Genomic DNA, 20,216 nt, shown 5'->3' on the forward strand with positions numbered 1-20,216 from the left:
ACAATATGAGTCTTCCTGGAAAAAATGGGTGGCCTTTGTCAAGGCAAAGAAACCTAAGGAGATTTCTACGGACTTCTGTTTGTCCTTCTTCACCCATCTTCATGAACAAGGTTTAGCAGCCAATACGATTACTACATGTAAATCTGCCCTGGTCAGACCAATACTTTATGCCTTCCAGGTAGACTTTTCCAACAAATCTTCAACAAGATCCCTAAAGCCTGCCCAAAACTTCGGCCCGCAGCTCCTCCTAAGCCCATTTCATGGTCTTTGGACAAAGTTCTTCATTTAGCATCAACCCTGAATAATGAGGATTGCTCGCTGAAAGACTTGACTCAGAAGGTGATATTCTTATTTGCACTAGCCTCGGGAGCCAGAGTTAGCGAAATAGAGGCCCTCTCGAGGGATGATGGCCACATTCAGTTCACAGACAATGGAGATCTGAACCTCTTTCTGGACCCGACGTTTCTCGCCAAGAACGAGCTGCCCACTAAAAGGTGGGGTCCCTGGAGAATCTGCCCTCTGAAGGAAGAAGCATCCCTCTGCCCAGTGGAATGCCTAAAGGTCTATCTTCGTAGAACTTCAGACTTTAAGGGAGGTCAGCTTTTCAGGGGAGAGACTTCCGGTTCAACGTTATCCTTGAAACAGATTAGGGCGAAAATCACCTACTTCATTCGCAGAGCGGATCCAGACAGTACACCCGCAGGTCATGATCCGAGGAAGGTTGCCTCGTCTCTGAATTTCTTCCAAACGATGTCGTTTGAAAGTCTTCGTGCTTATACTGGATGGAAATCCTCGAGGGTCTTCTTCAAGCACTACGCGAAGCAATTACAAGAAATTAAGTTTCATGTGGTGGCGGCGGGCAGTGTGATAAAACCCGCTGCTTGATTACTGCGAAGAACAGTGCACTATTAAGGACTTATAGTGAAGGGTGTACACGATAGACTCGTAAGACATATCGTGTTGAGTTTTGTGTTTAAGTGATAACACTATAGACTGTTCTCCCTACACAGGTGACATTAAGCATAATAAACTGACACAAGTGCCAGGCATTCTTATATGCACAGTGTTTTTAGTAACAACAGATTGTATAGCGAAACTGCCTATTTCCCTTGAGTGGCTAATGTTTTCCTTTTCAGGCAAACCCTTTTTATCCTGTTACTATTTATGCTTGTATGTAGAATTATTCAACATACTTTGTAATTGTTTACTACCATGATTTCTATTTTGTAATAAACAATAGAACGAATATTTGCGTCTCTTTCGCCCCAAATATTTATTCAAATATTTATTTAAATAGTTATTCAAATGTATAAGTCAGAGCATCCTTGACTCTTTTGATATTTAAGTCAGTACCAGAACTAAGATTCATGGTGTTCCAGGCAAACAGGTAAGATCTTGTTGTACAAGATTGTTCATTTTACTGCTTAAAGTGTTCCTACACATATATAAACCTGTCCGTCTCTTCACGACAGACCCGGGAGCTACAGTAATCTGCCCAAGCCAATTCCATCCTAGTACAGACTATGCTTTACGTATATGTTGACACTAATATACAAACTGTTACCTAGATTGTTCCCTGAACTCACAATCCTCAGGTTTTTTCCTCGAGTCTACCCAGACTCTTCCCTGTAGGGGGCAGGAAGCACTGACATATTTCATGATCAGCTGATCGATGTATAACGGTAACATCAAGTGTCTCTAGGTCTAATGACCGAAGAGGAAAGATTTAGCTCGAGATGAACGGCACTATTGGAAATCCACAGATACATTAATGCTCTGGTACACTTCCATCACGACGACATGGCCTGAGCCCAAAAAACGGATTTTGAGCGTAGCGAAAAATCTATTTTTGGGTGAGGTAGCCATGTCGTCCTGATGGACCCATCCTCTTTTGGGACAAAAGGATAATTAATCCCTCCCTATAGTACTATATCTGCAACACCTACAAATCTACAAAGAATGACGGTGGCGCCTCGCGGTGGCGGACAGGCGCACTATTTGCAGAGCAGTAGTGACTCGTCGAGAGCGATGTCTCTGGAACGACTCACCTTATTCTTGCCTCTCTTTCCCCTCGTAGTGAAAGCTCTATTGGGGGTGTAGATAGCCATGAGACGTGTCAAGAATACGTCCTCTGATATTACGCGATGTCCCTTCGTAAAATTTTAAGGGATATTCGCTCCAGGAGTTAGAATTCTGGATACCTTTGGTAAATTCTCTGGGATATATCACTGTAGTCAAATATACCTAGGAAGCTACCTATGAAGGAACTTCCATCAGGACGACATGGTTACCTCACCCAAAACTAGATTTTGAGCGTATATATATATATATATATATATATATATATATATATATATATATATATATATATATATATATATATATATATATATATATATATATCTGGGCTCGAACCTGTGCCGCCCAGTGAATAAGCTCCATTTAGCACTTATTCTTAGGTAATTTACTGCTAAATATACCAGAGAAAAAATGTAAAGGAGTGCTAGGTTAACTAGCTCGCTCACCTATTGGTGTCGGTATAAAATTGGGCGTATAATCCAGAGGTCCCGCACTATTTAGATTCATCCACGACAGAAACCCCAATAGAGGAGAGCCGTTCAACCTCACTCGGTACTACTAACACTGCATCCGCTCAGAACCCAACTCCTTTTAGCACGTCTTGTGTTGTAACCCACTTTTTTGTTGTGCTCTCGTTTTTCCACTTATTTTCATTGGATTATGGCTTCTTCGTCGGTTTCCCTGGAGACACCATCTAAGTTAAGTACCAAGCTTGGTTTTGCTGTGTTTTGAGCAACCCAGATCGTTTAATATTTGAATTATAGGAGTTTATTCTCTTCGTTCATATCGATCTTGCTTGATTCCATTTACAGTTGGTACTCCTGTTTTGAGAGCTTTTAGTTTCACTCGCGGTGTTACTATATGTATTATTTTTATTATTTTTATTATTAAATTTTATTTGTTATTGTGGATATTCATTATTTAGCGTTTAGAACCCTCGTGGTTCACTTTTTGGGCCGATATCATTTACGTATCGTTATGGCTGCCGACCTTCGTTGCTAGGCGGCAATGTTATTTTTTAAGCCATCAGGTGTGTCTTTTGTGATTTAATTATTATTATGTTGCATGCCTTGCCCAAAAATTTTTATGTGTTTATTTTATATTATCAACGCTATCACTATTATAATGAATATTGTGCTATTACTCCGTTTGATCTGTCTGGTTGGGGATCGTCAGTTGGTAGCCCTGCTGCTCCGTATCACGTGATCCTCCCCCATGCTCCCCCTCTCGCTAGGTGGGCGGCTAGGCTTCTCTCCCCCCCTCCCCTAGGGGACCGTTGCCTTCCCTCCTTTTAGAGGGGGTAGTTCAGTGTTTATGGACTTTGTCCTCCGGGTGTCCCGGCGGGTTCGTCTCTGTCTTGTCTGGTTGGCCACCGGTCAACAGAGTTGGATCCCGGTGCACCCTATTTTATATTCACTTATCACACTGGTTTATGTTATATGAAACCCTCTGGGTTCGGTTGGCGGTTCTTATCTACAGTTCCGTCCCCCTATTAATTTATAACAGTTCCTATGATTATATATAATGATTATATGACAGATCACTATCCCGGAGTTCCTATACGAATTGGTTTTGGATACTTTTATTTCCCGGCCCGGGGCTTAGCCTCGCCCCGGGAAATCAGACACCATGTGTCTTAATTTCTTGTTGTTGCATCCTTTTTTATGCTCCCGGCTCGACCGGAATGGATGGCTATACTTTAGTCTTAAGCTAGACTTATGTTTAGGCCCGGGTCCTCCGGACCCGCCCCTACTTAAGAATATTACAGTTAAGCTCTAATCTTGTGTTAGGCTTATGTTAGGCCCGGGTCCTCCGGACCCGCCCCTACTTAAGAGAATTACAGTTTCTCATATACTATTCTTTTTATAGATGGTGCATTGTCAGACGACGGCCTGTGCAGCTGTTCTACATCAGCCCTGCGGCCATACCGTCTGTCGGTCTCACGCCCTCTGCGGAGTGCAGCTGGAGGATGTCGTGGTATGGCACCCGGATAACTGTGTGGTCTGTTTTGACCTCGTTACCACCCTTGGATCTGACTCGGTGAGTCCCGTTGGCTATGTTGCCTTCTTATTTATCTTACCTTTTTTGGCATACATACACTATTTAGTAAGATATCTATGGTCTTGAAGGACCACTGGGAGTCTTCCCTTTTTAATTCCCACTATTATTTCAGGCATCCCCGGAGCAAAAGTCCGAGGACTACTGTTCCTTGATTTACCCCAACGCCAAGTCTTCAGCCGCTGTGGCTAGGCATGTTGCAGCTCCCATCATTGCCCACATTGATGCCACCATAGCGGGGTTCATTGATCCAGAGCAGGATCCGTCGGACGCCCCCGGGGATCTAGAAGACAATGTTGCCTCCATGAACCTTGACGTGGAACCCATGTTATTGGATGATCCAGATACAGGTAGGGTGGTAAGTGAGGCAGGTGTTTCCGGCGCTGAGATTCCTATCCTCAGCCCCTCTCTTTCCTCTTCATCTGATCGCTCTTCCTTTCATGGTTTTTCTGGGGACCGTGATTCGTCCCAACGATCACACTCGGTTCCCCCCAAGAATAAGTCTAGAACCTTACCTAAAGCTCATAAGCCTCATAAGGCTTCTCATGGTTCTAAGCAGAATACAAACCTGTCATCTAAGGCTTCTGGCTCCTCCTCTAAGTCTCGCGACCCGGGAGTTCATTCCGCCACTCCGGCTGCTAGCCCGGGCCTTTCCGAATCAGCCATGCTTCGCATCGTGTCGGAGATGCAGGCTAAGTTGGTATCAGAGATGCAGTCTAAGATGGACACGATGTTCTCTAACATCGGTCAGAGACTTGGGGCATTAGAGCAAGGTGCTCCGGAGCGAGTCCAAAGCTCTCTCATCCCGGATGCCTCTAAGCTCCCGCCGTTTGCCAAGAATAACCCTTGGCGTATGGCTCTTCATTCCCCGTTCTCAGACGGAATGTTAACTTTGGAGGGTCTTGGCACTCGTCCCCTAGAGGACTTTGAATTCTTTCCTCCTGGTCTGGCATTTCCATTTCATGGTTATGCCAGGCTTACCGAGGAAGCTTTGGTTCGGTTAGACAAGGTCCCCAAAGAGACAGTCATCTTTCCTAAAGAGCAAGCCCAATCTGTGTGGGCCAGATTCCTGAATGACATCGGCTGCACCAACACCATGTTGACGCCTTATAAGAGCTCCTTCACAATGTTCTTAATGGACAAAAACACCGTGACTCCATGTGTCAATAAGGTAGCAGAGCTTGCCTTCCAATATGCTCTGGAGGAGAAGCCCTTGCCTCCCATCCGAGAGGTGGATCCAATCTCCCTCCTTCTTCCTTCAGGCATTGAGTGTTGGGACAACGTCCATACCACTTTTACCTCTGGCAAGCTAGCAGCAGACTGTGCTTCAGTAATGTTTAGTGAGTGGCTTCCCCGTCTCCCGGAATCCCTCATTAAACAGGAGTATGATTCCCGCCTACGCGTTGGCCGTACTCTGAACTTGGCCACTTCCACGGAGTCGATAGCCTTGACTTACGATACTGAGAGTATTTTTAAGTCTCTCAACAAGGCTACGTTGCAGTCATTATACTATGACCTGTATGACTTCGCTACTGCTAAACGCAGGTGTCGCAAACATGTCCTGGCAGAGGCAACTATTAGGCATGAACCTAATAAGCTTATCCGGTCCTCCTGTTGGGGTCCAAATCTCTTCCCTGAGGTTCTTGTAGAGGAAGTCTTGGCGGAGGCCACTAGAGTCAACCAGAGCCTTAAAGCCCGTTGGGGTTTGACTCCTAAACGTAAATATGACCCTGCAAATTACCAAGCCCGGGGTAGGAAGAAGCTCCGTCCATATACCTCCACCCAGTTCAGGCAACAGCAGAGTGGTTCGTCCAATTTCCGGCTGCCTCTTCCCCCATCTCCTGTTGCCCCTGCACAGCCTTCCACCTCTCAGGCTCCTTCGGACGACTATGTCACCGTTCTGCTCCCTAAGAGCCAGCTTTCCGGTGCCTCCGCCACTTCTCCTGCCTTTAACCAGTCTTATGAGGCTCATAGCTCTTCCCAGAGTTATGGTAGAGGTAGAGGCTACCACCGTGGTTCTAACCAGAACAAAGGCAGGGGAAGAGCTTTTCGCAGGGGAAAGAACTTCCGAGGCGGACGTGGAGGCAACTCCTCAAACCAATACTGAGGTGCAGCAAGTAGGGGGGAGGCTCTATGCCTTCCGCAACAAATGGAGGTTCAGTCCCTGGGCTTTCAGTATCATCTCCAAGGGACTGGGGTGGAGTTGGATTCAAGGACCTCCTCCTCCGAACAAATTTCATCAACATTCCACTCCGGACCTGGTCGAATTTGTCCAGGATCTTTTACAAAAGAACGCCATACAAGAAACGAAACACCTGAAGTTTCAAGGTCGGCTGTTCAGTGTCCCGAAGAAGGATTCAGACAAGAGAAGAGTGATTCTAGACCTATCCCTTCTCAACTTGTCCATTCAATGCGACAAGTTTCGAATGCTTACCGTCTCGCAGGTGCGGACCTTACTTCCCCGTGGGGCCGTCACCACCTCTATTGATCTTACAGACGCCTATTATCACGTCCCGATAGCGAGACACTTCCGTCCGTATCTAGGCTTTCGCTTAGGGGACAAAAGTTACTCCTTCAAGGTGATGCCTTTCGGGCTCAACATCGCCCCAAGGATCTTCACAAAGTTAGCAGAAGTCGCTGTTCAGGAACTCAGAAATCAAGGGATTCAAGTAGTAGCCTATCTGGACGACTGGCTCATTTGGTCAGACACCTCCCAAAATTGCCTAAAAGCCACTCACAAAGTCAGCCATTATCTTCAATCTCTAGGCTTCCAGATCAACTTCAAGAAGTCCCGTCTTCTTGCAAAATCGAAGTTCCAATGGCTCGGCCTGCAATGGGATCTTATATCTCATACTCTGTGTCTTCCCAAACCCAAGAGGTTAGAGATTGCAAGGAACACCAAACGCTTTCTCAAAGACAAAGTAAGTTCCAGACGACTCCAAGAGAGGATTCTGGGGTCCCTTCAGTTTGCCTCAGTGACGGATCTTCTTCTGAAGGCAAAATTGAAAGATATCAATCGTGTCTGGCGTTCGAGGGCGAACCGGAAGCTCCGGGACAGGAAAGTCCGCCTTCCTCCCATTCTACGGGAAAGACTTCTTCCTTGGACAAGGGCAAACAGTCTGTCAAAGTCAGTTCCCCTTCGATTTCCGCCTCCGAAGTTAATCATTCACACGGACGCATCCTTATCAGGTTGGGGCGGCTATTCTCAGCTCAGGAAAGTTCAAGGTCTTTGGTCCCCCTTGTTCCGCCAATTTCACATCAATGTGCTGGAGGCCATGGCAGTTCTTCTAACCCTGAAACGTCTCGCTCTTCCCAAGAGACAACACCTTCGTCTGGTCCTCGACAGCGAAGTGGTGGTCCGCTGCCTCAACAGAGGCGGGTCAAAGTCAGGGCCTCTGAACCATGTTCTAGTAGCCATATTCTCCCTAGCAGCCTTGAACCGTTGGCATCTTTCAGCTGTCCACCTGGCGGGAGTCCAGAATGTAGTGGCAGACGCCCTGTCCCGGACCTCCCCTCTAGAATCGGAATGGTCACTCGATCTAAAGTCATTTCGGTGGATTCTCTCTCAGGTTCCCGGTCTCCAAGTGGACCTCTTCGCCACGGAGTCCAACCACAAATTGAGAGTATATGTGGCTCCCAATCTAGACCCTCAGGCTTACGCCACAGACGCCATGTCTCAGAATTGGGACATCTGGGAAAAGATTTATCTCTTTCCCCCGGTGAATCTTTTGCTGAAAGTTCTAGACAAGCTGAGATCCTTCAAGGGACAAGTAGCCTTGGTCGCACCCAACTGGCCCAAGAGCAACTGGTATCCTCTCCTGCGAGAGTTGAGACTATACCCTCACCCGATACCCAATCCGGTTCTGTCTCAGATAGTACAAACTCGCGTTGTGTACGCTTCCTCAAACATTCAGAGCGCCCTAACTTTATGGACTTTATGAAGTTTGCGGCCATGCATGGTGCCAATATTGATCCTCAAAACACCCTGTTCCTAGAATCGGATAAACGGGATTCCACCATCCGCCAGTATGACTCTGCAGTTAAAAAGTTGGCAAAATTTTTGATAGACTCAGACGTGAACTGTATGAACTTGAACCTTACAGTCACTTTCTTTAGATCTTTATTAGAATCAGGTCTGGCGGCCAATACTATCACCACTATTAAATCTGCTTTGAAAAAGATCTTCCTAGTGGGTTTTAACATAGACTTAACCGACTCTTTGTTAGCTTCAATTCCGAAAGCCTGTGCCAGACTGAAACCGGTTACTCGTCCTACCCCGGTGACCTGGTTCCTTAATGATGTACTCAAATTGGCTTCTGATACCCTTAACAGTTCTTGCGATTACATTCCCCTTCTCAGGAAAACACTTTTCCTGGTGAGCTTGGCTTCCGGGGCAAGAATTTCTGAACTGGCAGCCTTGTCGAGAGACCCGGGTCATATTGAGTTCCTGCCTTCGGGAGAGGTCCTTCTTTCACCTAACAAATTCTTTTTGGCTAAGAACGAAGACCCTCAGAACAGATGGTCCTCCTGGAAAATTGTTCCCCTCACGCAAGACCCGTCTCTGTGCCCTGTTACTACTCTTAGGTCTTATTTATCCCGGACCTCCTCTAACTCCTCGGGGCCTCTATTCGTTAGAGAACAAGGCGGTACCATTACTATTAAAGGGATCAGGCAACAAATTTTGTATTTTATTAAACAAGCTAGCCCTGACTCTTTTCCTCTTGCACATGATATCAGAGCGGTTGCTACTTCGGTGAACTTTTTTCACCACATGAATTTTACGGACCTTTCCAGGTATACAGGGTGGAAATCACCGTCAGTGTTCAAGAAACACTACCTTAAACATTTGGAAGCCCTAAAATTTTCTACAGTAGCTGCAGGGAGCGTAGTTACTCCCAGGTAACTCACAGGTTAATGCCTTGTCTCTTTATCTCTCCCTCTTACCTGCCTCATTTATACCCTATTGTATTCGTTGGTCTCGCACCTGAATACTGTTATTATATTTGTAAATTTTTAAAACTCCTGAGTATCTGTATATATTATCACTCACGGCATTATTATACCTACCTTATTTGTCAATTGTCTACCAAGTGGATTTATGTTCATATTTAAGATACCCTTATAATTGTTTTTTGGTACTCATCTCTGATTAAAGCATCCTGTATTTCCCTTACGCTTATGTTTTTTCCTTTATTTTGCAAGTTTGGTGACATTTCTCTTGTATAGATTCACTGGGCGGCACAGGTTCGAGCTCAGAAAAGGGATTTTGACATAGGAAAAATCTATTTCTGGGCGAGGGACCTGTGCCGCCCAGTGAACCCTCCCAGCTCCTCTCCCTTGGAGTCCCCAAACTTTGAGTGCTAAGGAGTTGGGTTCTGAGCGGATGCAGTGTTAGTAGTACCGAGTGAGGTTGAACGGCTCTCCTCTATTGGGGTTTCTGTCGTGGATGAATCTAAATAGTGCAGGACCTCTGGATTATACGCCCAATTTTATACCGACACCAATAGGTGAGCGAGCTAGTTAACCTAGCACTCCTTTACATTACATTTTTTCTCTGGTATATTTAGCAGTAAATTACCTAAGAATAAGTGCTAAATGGAGCTTATTCACTGGGCGGCACAGGTCCCTCGCCCAGAAATAGATTTTTCCTACGTCAAAATCCCTTATATATATATATATATATATATATATATATATATATATATATATATATATATACAGTATATATATATTTTCTATGGCAATTTTCATTGTAATCAACTATAATAGACAAAACCTTTCTCATTTCAAGTACCTTTCCTTATCTTCTGTTCCATTTTTTTAGCTTTCCCCATTAGTTGTCTTAGCTAGCTACTTTTGTCAATATAAGAAAAAAATATTTCTTTTTTTATATTAGTAGAAAATTGAATCCCAGTTTATCATTCCAGCAAGTGATGGCAAAGTGAGGATTGACATCGGCGACAGGAGATGAAGTAAGCGGCCCAAAACGAAAGAGGGCAATGACAGAAAAGAAGTAGAATGTTTCCGAGGTTGGGACGTCTCCCTAGACGCGTCGTGTTGACGTGCGTCTACGTTTATTGTCTCTTGCTTATCTATCGCATAAGTGACTCGAAAGAGGTGAGAATTGGGAGGAATCAAGTAATATTAATATAAATCTCAAGTTTTATTGGGATTACACTTGTTATAAGATATAGTATTATCGCTAATTTAGAATTAATTTTGATAAACGATTTCTTTTTGAGTATTAAATGAAAGGTTTAAAATGCTGCCTACCCTAAATTCCTATGTTTGAACACTAATAACGTTCAGGATTTTTATAAACCATGTGACTCATCTAATTATAATCATAATAAAACATTATCCACTGTAAATGCCAACCATCAATTCAAATTTCAATGGATCTATGTTTATCTTACATAGCTACAACAACACTGAAGCTCCATGAATGGTAAATACCAAATGAAATTATCTCACAGAAAAGAATATCTCAAATAAATGCATAACCTTATGCCAAATGCTTTCCCTATATAATCATATCCATATGAAAAAAGGCAGTCTAGGCCATATGCTACTAAATCAAATCATAACTTTACTAAATCGTTACTTAATCAATTCTCATTTCCGGAACAGCACGAGAGAAAAAGGCTGGACAATGTGAAACGAAGCTTGAAGGAACGGGCTCAGCTGATCCAGGCGGAATGCATTGCCCATCCGCCTCCATTGACCAAGACACAGCGAAATGCCCAAAATGCAGCAACAGTTGATGCACGCTTGTCAACCCACTACACGAACGTGCATTTGAAAGAGGCGCTTAAGGATATTATTTATTTACCGAAAAACAACTTCTCTTGGTGTATTCTTCCGAAGGTAAATTCATGTGTCCATCTGTGATTAGGCATCTCTAAGAAAATGTTCTTACAGTGTAACCTTTATACATATTAATATTAACCTCTTTTGTGATCTCCCATAATTCAAGTTGAGCTTCGCGGTTTCTTACAATGCATATTTTATATCGTGTTGATCAATATGGCTCTAATACAGTTTGAAAGCTTCCCATTCCTCAGTAGATTAAATCTTAAGGAAATTTATATTATTAACTCTAAATATCAATAAGATGTAATAACATGATACTCAGTTCAAGTAAAATTATTGCAACATCTTCCATGGTAAAAATTTCTTTATCGTCTTAAATTAAGGTTAAGCTAATTTGACTGGTATGGGATTATTGACATTAAATACAAAATGTGTTACTGACTATAAGCTTTCTTATATGTAGCAATTAGTAATGATTTTCAAAATTTTAGCTGTATTTTCTTATATGCCAAGATACTTCACGATATCTTTAGCCTAGTTTTCATATCGAAGTTTCTTTAATTAAGTCTAATAAGGGACCCTTTCCCTAGTAGAAAAATCGGCAAAAAAATTAAATCAGTGGTGTTGCAAAACCAAAACTAGCATCAGTATTAAATACAAACCGAAGTCTTTCTATAACTAACGATCAGCATTATGCAGGATATTAAAGTTACTTTTTCTTAAGAGGCAATAAATTTGTCTTAGAATCTAGCTTATGCTCTCTTTTTCTTAATCCTCGAAAGACTTACAAAATCACAAATTTTAAGTAATTTGTATTTTTCCTAACAGTACTTACCTCGAACTACTTTCTTAGGTGTCTGGGATTCTCCTCCCAACCGACCAGAATTTTGTGTAGTTTCCCCTATCTCAGTTTTCTATAGTGGGTCCCTCCGTGGCGGATGGATACTCGCCCTGAGGCGACCCGGGTCAGCGTGCAAGAGCATGGAGCTAGGTCTCGGTCACCAGTAAGCTTTTGATAATTATGGTATCGAACTCCTGTACTACACTCGGGGAAGGATGGGCGGGCAATAACCCGAAAGTAGTTCGAGGTAAGTACTGTTAGGAAAAATACAAATTACTTAAAATTTGTGATTTGTTCCAACACGGAGTACTTATCTCGAACTACTTTCTTAGGAGACTTACACCTTAGGAGGTGGGGGTGGACTTACAGACTGAGAGACCTGCTGGATACCAAATGATTGAACCTAGATAGGAGGCTAGGTTCTGCTGACAATGAAACGGGATAGGAGACTCGGGGAGAACTACGCAAAAAACTTTCTAGTGTCTAAGTAACTCACCTCTTGTAAAAACTCTCCGGACGTGGCGTCTCCAATGAACAATTCTCACATGGGTGGAGGAAAGGTAAAGGGAATAGAGGGGAAGCAGGAATAGGGGGGGGGGGGTAGTAAGGAAGGAACTTGTGTCGCTTGGAATTACTCCCCACGGGCTTCAACCACAAACCTGTTGGAGCGCTGAAATGACTGGGCCGATGGAGAAGGAATCCAGGGACTTTCTGGTACAGTCCTTCAGGTAGTGGGCAGTAAAAGTGGACTGTCTGAACCATTTACCTGCCTTCAGAATCTGGCTCACCACCATGTTCTTATCGAAGGCTAATGACGTGCTCAGACCTCTAATATCATGGGGGCGCGGTCTGCCCGGTATCGAGGATCCGTCACAGTCATAGGCTCTCTTTATGACTTGACGCAACCAGAAGGAGATAGTGTTCCTGGACACTGCTTTCTTTATCGGGCCCGAGGAGACAAACAGGCTCTTAATCCCAGGGCGAAGTCTGGCTGTCCTTTCCAAGTATATCCTAACTGCCCTGACTGGGCATAGCAATAAATCCCCAGGATTATCTGAACACGGAATTGCTGGAACCACAAAGCCCTCAAACCTGGGGTCCCAGGAAGCAGGGTTCTGCGTTTTGGCCACGAAGTCAGGCAAGAACTTGAAACTCAGATCTTTCCATCCTTTCGAGTGCGAAATCTCGTACGACAACCCGTGGTGCTCACTAACTCGCTTAGCGGAGGCCAGGGCGAGAAGGAAGACTGTCTTGAGGGTGAGATCTTTGTCATGTATGTTCCTGAGTGGTTTAGAAAGGGCCTTATGGACTCTGGCTACATCCCACTGTGGCACTCTGGAGGAACGTGGAAAACACGATTGTTCGAAACTTAATGAGCATCGAGATCTGCCGGGAGGCTCCTAGATCGAGGCCCCTGAGGAGAAAGACCTGACCTAATGCGGCTCGGACACCCTTAATGGCCGTGATAGATACTCCTATGTCGTCCCTCAGATGGACAAGTAAGTCCGCTATCTTATGAATGGAGACGTCCAGTGGTCTGAGGTTCTGTGAGGCACACCATTTCGTGAATGCGGCCCATTTAGCAAACCAAGACTGAAGATTTTCTCAGATATCTGGACATCCTCACGGCGGTCTTAGACGAGTATCCCTCCCTCCTCAGGAGACGCTCGATAACCTCCACGCGTGTAGGTGGAGGGACCGAGGGTTTTCGTGAAACTTCTCGAAGTAGGGCTGACGGAGGAGGTCTTCTCTGTCCGGAAGCGGCCACGGTGGAAGGACCGCGAGCTTCTTTAGGTCCGCGAACCACTCTCTCTCTGGCCACCAGGGCGCTACCAAAGTCACCGCAGGTTCTTTGCCTGTCTGACTCTGTTGAGGACTTGCCTGAGGGTCCCGAAGGGAGGGAAGACGTAAACGTCGAGACCGTCCCAAGTGTGCTGGAAGGCGTCCTCGAACGCTGCTGCTGGGTCTGGCACTGGAGAACAGAACACGGGGAGCTGGGCATTGAGCTTTGTGGCGAAGAGGTCCATCACCGGCAACCCCCACTTCAGGATGATCGTCTGGGCCACCTCCGGGTGTAAGGACCACTCTGACCCTACTACTTGACCCATCCTGCTGAGGTCCTCGACTAGGACGTTCCTTTTCCCTGAAATGAACCTGGCCGTGAGTTCGATGTGTTCCCTTTCGGCCCATTCCAGGATTTTTGCCATGAGGTCGCACAACTCCCTCGACTTTAGTCCTCCTTGCTTCTTCACGTAGGCTACCACGGTGGCGTTGTCGCACATGAGCGCTACCGTGTTCCCTCGCAGAAGGTGGACGAACTCTAGGCACGCTCTCTGAACCGCCAGCAGCTCTAGGACATTTATATGAAAGTTCTTTTCCTCGGGGAACCACTTTCCCTTCACTGATTCGTCGAGGAGATGGGCTCCCCACCCCTCTTTTGATGCGTCCGTGAAGAGCAACTACTCCGGAGGGGCGGTCGCGAACGGCATCCCTTTGAGGGTGTTCGCCCTGTCGGACCACCACTTCAGGGTTTCCTTCGTTTCCGGGGACACTGTGACTATCTTGTGCGGGGCCTCCCCCGGGGACCAGAGTTCTTTCAGGTTCCGTTGAACCGTCCTTAGCTTGAGCCTCCCCAGAGGGACTAGCTTCTCTAACGATACCAGGTGGCCCACTAGCCTCTGCCAGTCCTTGGCTCTTCTTGGAAGGTCCAAAAGGAAGGGGAGGATTATCCGGTCCAGGTTTTCGAGCCTCTCTGTGGAGGGGAAGGCTTTCCCCAACTTGGAGTCCAGGACCATCCCCAGGTAAGTCATCCTGATGGAGGGGATCAACTGCGATTTTTCTAAGTTGATGGTGATCCCCAAGTCCTTGCAGAACAGTAGCAGCTTCGCGCCTTGCTCCTTCAGTGCTTCCTCTGAGGCTGAAAGCAACAACCAGTTGTCTAGGTACCGGATTAGGCGGATCCCCTGTTTGTGAACCCAGACTGACACTGTTATGAAGACCCTCGTGAAGACCTGCGGAGCTGTCGAAAGCCCGAAGCATAAGGTTCTGAACTGCAACGACTGGGAACCCCACTTCACCCTTAGGAAATTCATGCTGGAGGGGTGGACAGGGATCTGAAAATACTCGTCCTTGAGGTCCAGCGACATCATGAAGTCCCCTTCCTTCAAGGCTGCCATCACTGACTTCGGGGTGTCCATCTTGAAGTTGGTCTTGCGTATAAACTTGTTGAGGGCCGAGAGGTCTATGACCGGCCTCCAACCCCCTGTCGCCTTATCCACCAGGAAGAGCCTGCTGTAGAACCCTGGGGAGGGGTCCTTGACTAGTTCTAATGCTCCTTTGCTGAGCATGGCTGACACTTCTTCCTGTAACGCAGCCTTCTTCAAGGGGTCCTTGGGAGCCAACCACTCTGCACGATGGGCGGGTCCGCCAGGAAGGGAACTCTGTACCCGTCCCTCAGGACTGCCACGGTCCATGGGTCTGCTCCATTGTCCCGCCATGCTTGCCAAGAACGTTTGCGGCATCCCCCTACCTGAGGCTTCGGCAGGTGTAGGGGGCCTCTCTTCCTACCTTCTCCTGGAGGCACGGCTAGAGCGGCCTCTCCTGGAGTTGGAGCAGTTTGGCCTAAAGGAGGCCTGCGGAGTTGTGCTTCCCCTATGGGGGGGGGGGGGGGGGGGCTGCGAGGCTTGGCGCCAGGACGACCAAGGGGAGTCTTGTCTGGGTTGTGCTGCCGAGGCGTGGGGACCGTCTGGTGCAACCCTTCTGTGAGTTGGACGTCTCACTGCAGGGGGCCTGTAATCTCCTGTCTCCTTGATCTTTCTTACTCTTTCTTACATCCGGTAAGGGCGAAGGGACGGCTCTAGCGGGCCACGTGGATGAGACTGGAGCGGCGGCTGCCCTGATTAGCTCGCTACGGGGAACCGTCACACGAACCCACTTATCCCTGGACGATCGCCCTTTCTTGCTCCTCTTCCTGGAGGTCTTTGAACGTTTCCTGGACGGGGCTGAGCGGGAGCGAGATCTCCTCCACTGCCTTCAGGGGGAAGACGGAGTCACCCCACACCGGGGAGTTCCTCGGGCACTTCGCTTCCCTCTCGTGGAGCTTACGGACTAACTTATTGAGAACGGTGTCGCTCCTCCGTAAGATCCAGTTGGCCGTCTGTGTGAGGGACTGGAAAGTGAGGAACTTCATTGCCTTCCCACCTGAGCGGATCAGTTCTTGTAGTAGGGTTTGGTTTTCCTGCACTGCTAGGTCATGGGACAATTGGAAACCTACTAAGGTGCACGCCCACCAGTCCAACCACGACGTGACGTTCACTATGTCCTGGGCCGTGTCTTCCATCATCGCGGCCTCTGCTTGGGAAAAGCACACTGGGGCAGAGGAGGCCCTGTCCTCTGCACTGCCCTGGTTAAGGATGGCTATTGCCGCTTCGACTGCGCGGGGTCCCGAGTGCCGCCTATCCCGGACGTAAAACTGCTTCTGGGTCCTTAACCCCTGCAGCAGCTTGAAGGACCCTTGGGCCCTAAGAGAGTTTGCTCGACCTGCGATGTATCTATCCACGTGGTCCATTCCCAACTTAACGTCTGGGGCCAACGGAAGGGTTAGTCACGGCTTCTGTTGGACGGGGTTGTCAACCATCCTGCCCAGACCCGAGAGCCAGGCCTGCTCTGTCGAGGGTTTCGGGTCGTCCAGCCTGTGGTGCCGTCTGATCAGAGCCAGCACTTTCCTATAGGAGGAGACTTCATCTGCCGAGCATTCCCCACCGTCCATCAGTCCTTCCACCACTTGATCCTCCGCGTCGGGTGCATTGTCGATCACGGATGGAGCCACGTGGGATGCTAGGTCCTCTCTCTCTCTCGGCGCTCCACTGGCGCGGGTACAGTACTCCCAACACGGGTGGCTCCGCCGAGCCGGAGGTAGCTGTCATGGGTCTACCCCCTCCCGGGGAGCTCCGTGGGGCCAGGGGCCTACGGTGATCTGCCAGTTGGCCAGGGCGCTTGGACAGAGCTGCCGTGGAACCGGGGATAGGGGCCATGTTACCGAGCCGAAGGAGCGGCTCTCTCCGCTGGGCGGATGGAGCCGGTGCCTTTAGGGGTAAAGGCATGGCAAAGTCGACGTGCGGCTTCGGCCGACGGGCGGGCCGGGCGGACGCCACGTGCGGTAAGGGCGAAGGCACGGCTCTAGCGGGCCACGTGGATGAGACTGGAGCGGCGGCTGCCCTGATTAGCTTGCTACGGGGAACCATCACACGAACCCACTTATCCCTGGACGATCACCCTTTCTTGCTCCTCTTCCTGGAGGTCTTTGAACGTTTCCTGGACGGGGCTGAGCGGGAGCGAGATCTCCTCCTACGGAACCTCTTCCGCTTCCTTCTCGCCTCCCAGGGATCGGAGTCTTCCGACGAGGACGAGTCTGACGAGGATAATGAAGAGGAAGAAGAAGATACGGAAGAAGAGCTCGCCGAGTCCTCCTCCGACGATGTAGGGTCCTCGTGCTGCTTCACCGGCGTGAACGGCTGCGTAAGTCGGGTGGGAGCATCGCCGACGGCGCTGGGGGAGTCCGTAGCGCCTTCCTGGACGCAAACCAGCCGTCGAACTCTTCCTCTTGGCGCATCAGCGACCTGAAGGGCGTCCTACGCACTGTCCAAACAATGGAGTCGGGGTCCGACAAACCTGTCGGCGGTCTCTCCTTGTTTACTGCTCCCATGGGTGCTGACAAACCTGAAATACACTGCCACGATGCAGGGGAAGGAGCCTGTCCAGTCTTCCCCCACACCGGGTCTTCGGTGGAGACGGGCCCTGCAGGCACCAGAACCTCGTCTCCCGAGCACACTCCCGCCTTCCCAGCAGGCCCCCCACACACCTGCGAAGCAACAACATCCCCCACATCAGCTACATCGGACTCATGGGGAGCGGCAATGGGCCGCTTCCCCGCAACGGACTTACCTCGTCCTCTACTCTGGGCAGGGGAAGAGGGGAAGGTGACGGGGAACCTCTCTCCGATGGAGTGGTGGGTGAAGCCAAGGGCAACGCGGCACCCACCTTCTTAGGAGATCTCTTAGACGCCTTCTTCTTCTTTGTCGAATACAAGGCCCACTGGATCTCCGACCAGGACGCGCATTCCAGACACGTGGCGGACGGGGAACACACGCTACCCCTGCACGAAGAGCACAGGGTATGCGGGTCAACCTCCGGCTTAGAGAGAACGCATCACACGATTTTCCGGCCTTAGGCCCAGGGCAACGACGTTGGGGATCCATACTAAGGCACAAAAGCACCAAGCAACACAAGAACACTGGGAAACAAGGTGGATGAAAGTATACAAGGGAATCAGTAAACACGTGGTAACCACGTGGGGACACAAAGGGTCGCACGGGATGTGAGAGAGCGGCGAGATGTGAACTACGCCGCGACCAGAAGCTTACTGGTGACTGAGACCTAGCTCCATGCTCTCGCACGCTGACCCGGGTTGCCTCAGGGCGAGTATCCATCCACCACGGAGGGACCCACTATAGAAAACAGAGATAGGGGAAACTACACAAAATTCTGGTCGGTTGGGAGGAGAATCCCAGATACTCCTAAGAAAGTAGTTCGAGGTAAGTACTCCGTGTTGGAACAAATGAAGATTCTACCTCTCGTTTCTTAATCTTGTTTATCAGCGATGACATCATAAGGACTAAGTGATTCAAAATACTGTACAAAGTAAATGATCTTATTCAAATTTAAATCATTCCATAGTTGTAAAATTACTGTTTTCTTCCAGAGAAGCTAGAAGTGAGCGTAATACACATTTTCGCTGAGCTTTTCTATAATAAAATTATATGTACATTTACAATGTAGTATTTTTTTTTAGGATGCACTGATTGCATATATATCATATTCCTTCTTATTAACAAAAAGTTTTACTCATTCTTCACAGGTAGCTTCCACTTCATGGTCAAAGTCGCTTCTCGAGCTCTCAGGCTTCACGGAAAATGACCTCTTGCATAGTGACAAGCCTCTCCAGGTCATACTCCGAGATACTTATAAGTAAGGAAGAACCTTATTTTTTTGCTATCAAGCTGAAGTTTTATCAACATTCTGAATATTCATTAAACCTCTATCAGATGTTAAACAAAATTTGATATAGCACTTACTTTCTGGGCTTGAAATAAAGGACCAATTGCTCTGTTGCGTTATGAGCGGATAACGTAATATTATGAATATTATAATTTTGTGATATGCACTGCCCCCTGCCAACAAAATAATAAATCAACCCTCAAAGGGCTGGCCTGTGAGGGGTCATAATGTATTTAGTACAGTAGTATATATTTCTTCTTAACTTTAATTCCTACTGTATTTCATTTTTGACAGGTCAGTTAAGATAGACAACATGAACAAAACGCTTGGAAATTCCATAAAATTCCTCTTCGTGAGACACCCCTTCCAGCGTCTTGTATCTGCATACAGAAACAAACTGGAAGACAGTTACATGGAAGCAGACGGTCAGTATTTCTACAACAACTACGGCAGAAACATCGTTGCGAAGTATCGAGTCCAAGAGAAAAAGGCAAACGAAAAGAAAGCATCTAGTCAAAATGCCCTGGAAGACTTTGAACCTGACCCCAATGAGGTTGAATTCCACAAGGAACCAACTTTCGTCGAATACATCGATTACTTGATTAACACCGACGTCGATTTGTACGACGAACATTGGAAGCCCATTTGGCTGCAGTGTCACGTGTGTGATTTCGGTTATGATTATGTCATCAAATACGAGAATTTCGAAGAGGAAATTGGCATCTTCATAAACACCCTGAAAGAGAAGGGCCAGCTGCCAAGCACTTTTGCACTGCAGTGGGAAAATAAGGGAGGGACAAGTCTCAACGTCACTAGGCAGTACTTGAGGCAAATCAGTGATCGAAAGCTGTGGAGACTTTACGAAAAATATCGCCACGATTTTGGATATTTTGGATACACGATGGAGGACTATTTGAATCTATGATATTTCATATGCTATTTGTTTTTTCTTCTTCCTCCCTTCAAGAATGAATCAAGAATTAATGTAGTTAACCCTGGACAGGTAAAGGTAAATCGCGTTACCTATTAAGGTAAAGCCGGGCATACTGTATATGACCGGCCGTAAAAAAGTTATTTTATAAAATATTTCCCAATAGGTTGTAAAGACAATTAGGGTTTGGCTTAATGGGTTCAACAATCCTTAATACTACTCTAGTGTTTAAATCAAACAAAGAATAGAAAAAATATTTTTACTAAATATTTCAAAAAAATAAGTTTGATTTTTCAATATTAAACTTACCCGATAATCATGTAGCTGTCAACTCCGTTGCCCGACAGAATTCTATGGAGGGATACGCCAGCTATCACAATACTAGAAGGGGGTGTATTTACCAGCGCCACCTGTGGCCAGGTACTCAAGTACTTCTTG

At 47.1% G+C, this 20,216-nt stretch overlaps 1 protein-coding gene across 1 annotated transcript; it reads left to right on the top strand.

The window, feature by feature from the left end:
- Positions 1–10,055: 10,055 nt before the first annotated feature.
- LOC137624305 (carbohydrate sulfotransferase 11-like) lies at positions 10,056–19,979 on the top strand. The gene is made up of 4 exons (XM_068354892.1): positions 10,056–10,254; positions 10,768–11,004; positions 18,708–18,817; positions 19,142–19,979. Exons 1-4 carry the CDS (start codon positions 10,156–10,158, stop codon positions 19,770–19,772), a joined length of 1,077 nt encoding a protein of 358 aa, XP_068210993.1. The 5' UTR covers positions 10,056–10,155; the 3' UTR covers positions 19,773–19,979.
- Positions 19,980–20,216: the final 237 nt, after the last annotated feature.

The sequence above is a fragment of the Palaemon carinicauda genome, chromosome 31, assembly GCF_036898095.1.
Source record: "Palaemon carinicauda isolate YSFRI2023 chromosome 31, ASM3689809v2, whole genome shotgun sequence".
NCBI classification, from domain to species: domain Eukaryota; kingdom Metazoa; phylum Arthropoda; class Malacostraca; order Decapoda; family Palaemonidae; genus Palaemon; species Palaemon carinicauda.

Excerpts from the sequence above, each read along its gene's own strand:
- LOC137624305 (XM_068354892.1), top strand. The coding sequence starts at position 10,156 with ATGTTTCCGAGGTTGGGACGTCTCCCTAGACGCGTCGTGTTGACGTGC. Across the intron at positions 11,005-18,707 it reads CTTGGTGTATTCTTCCGAAG|GTAGCTTCCACTTCATGGTC; the intron begins GTAAATTCATGT and ends CATTCTTCACAG. Across the intron at positions 18,818-19,141 it reads ATACTCCGAGATACTTATAA|GTCAGTTAAGATAGACAACA; the intron begins GTAAGGAAGAAC and ends CATTTTTGACAG.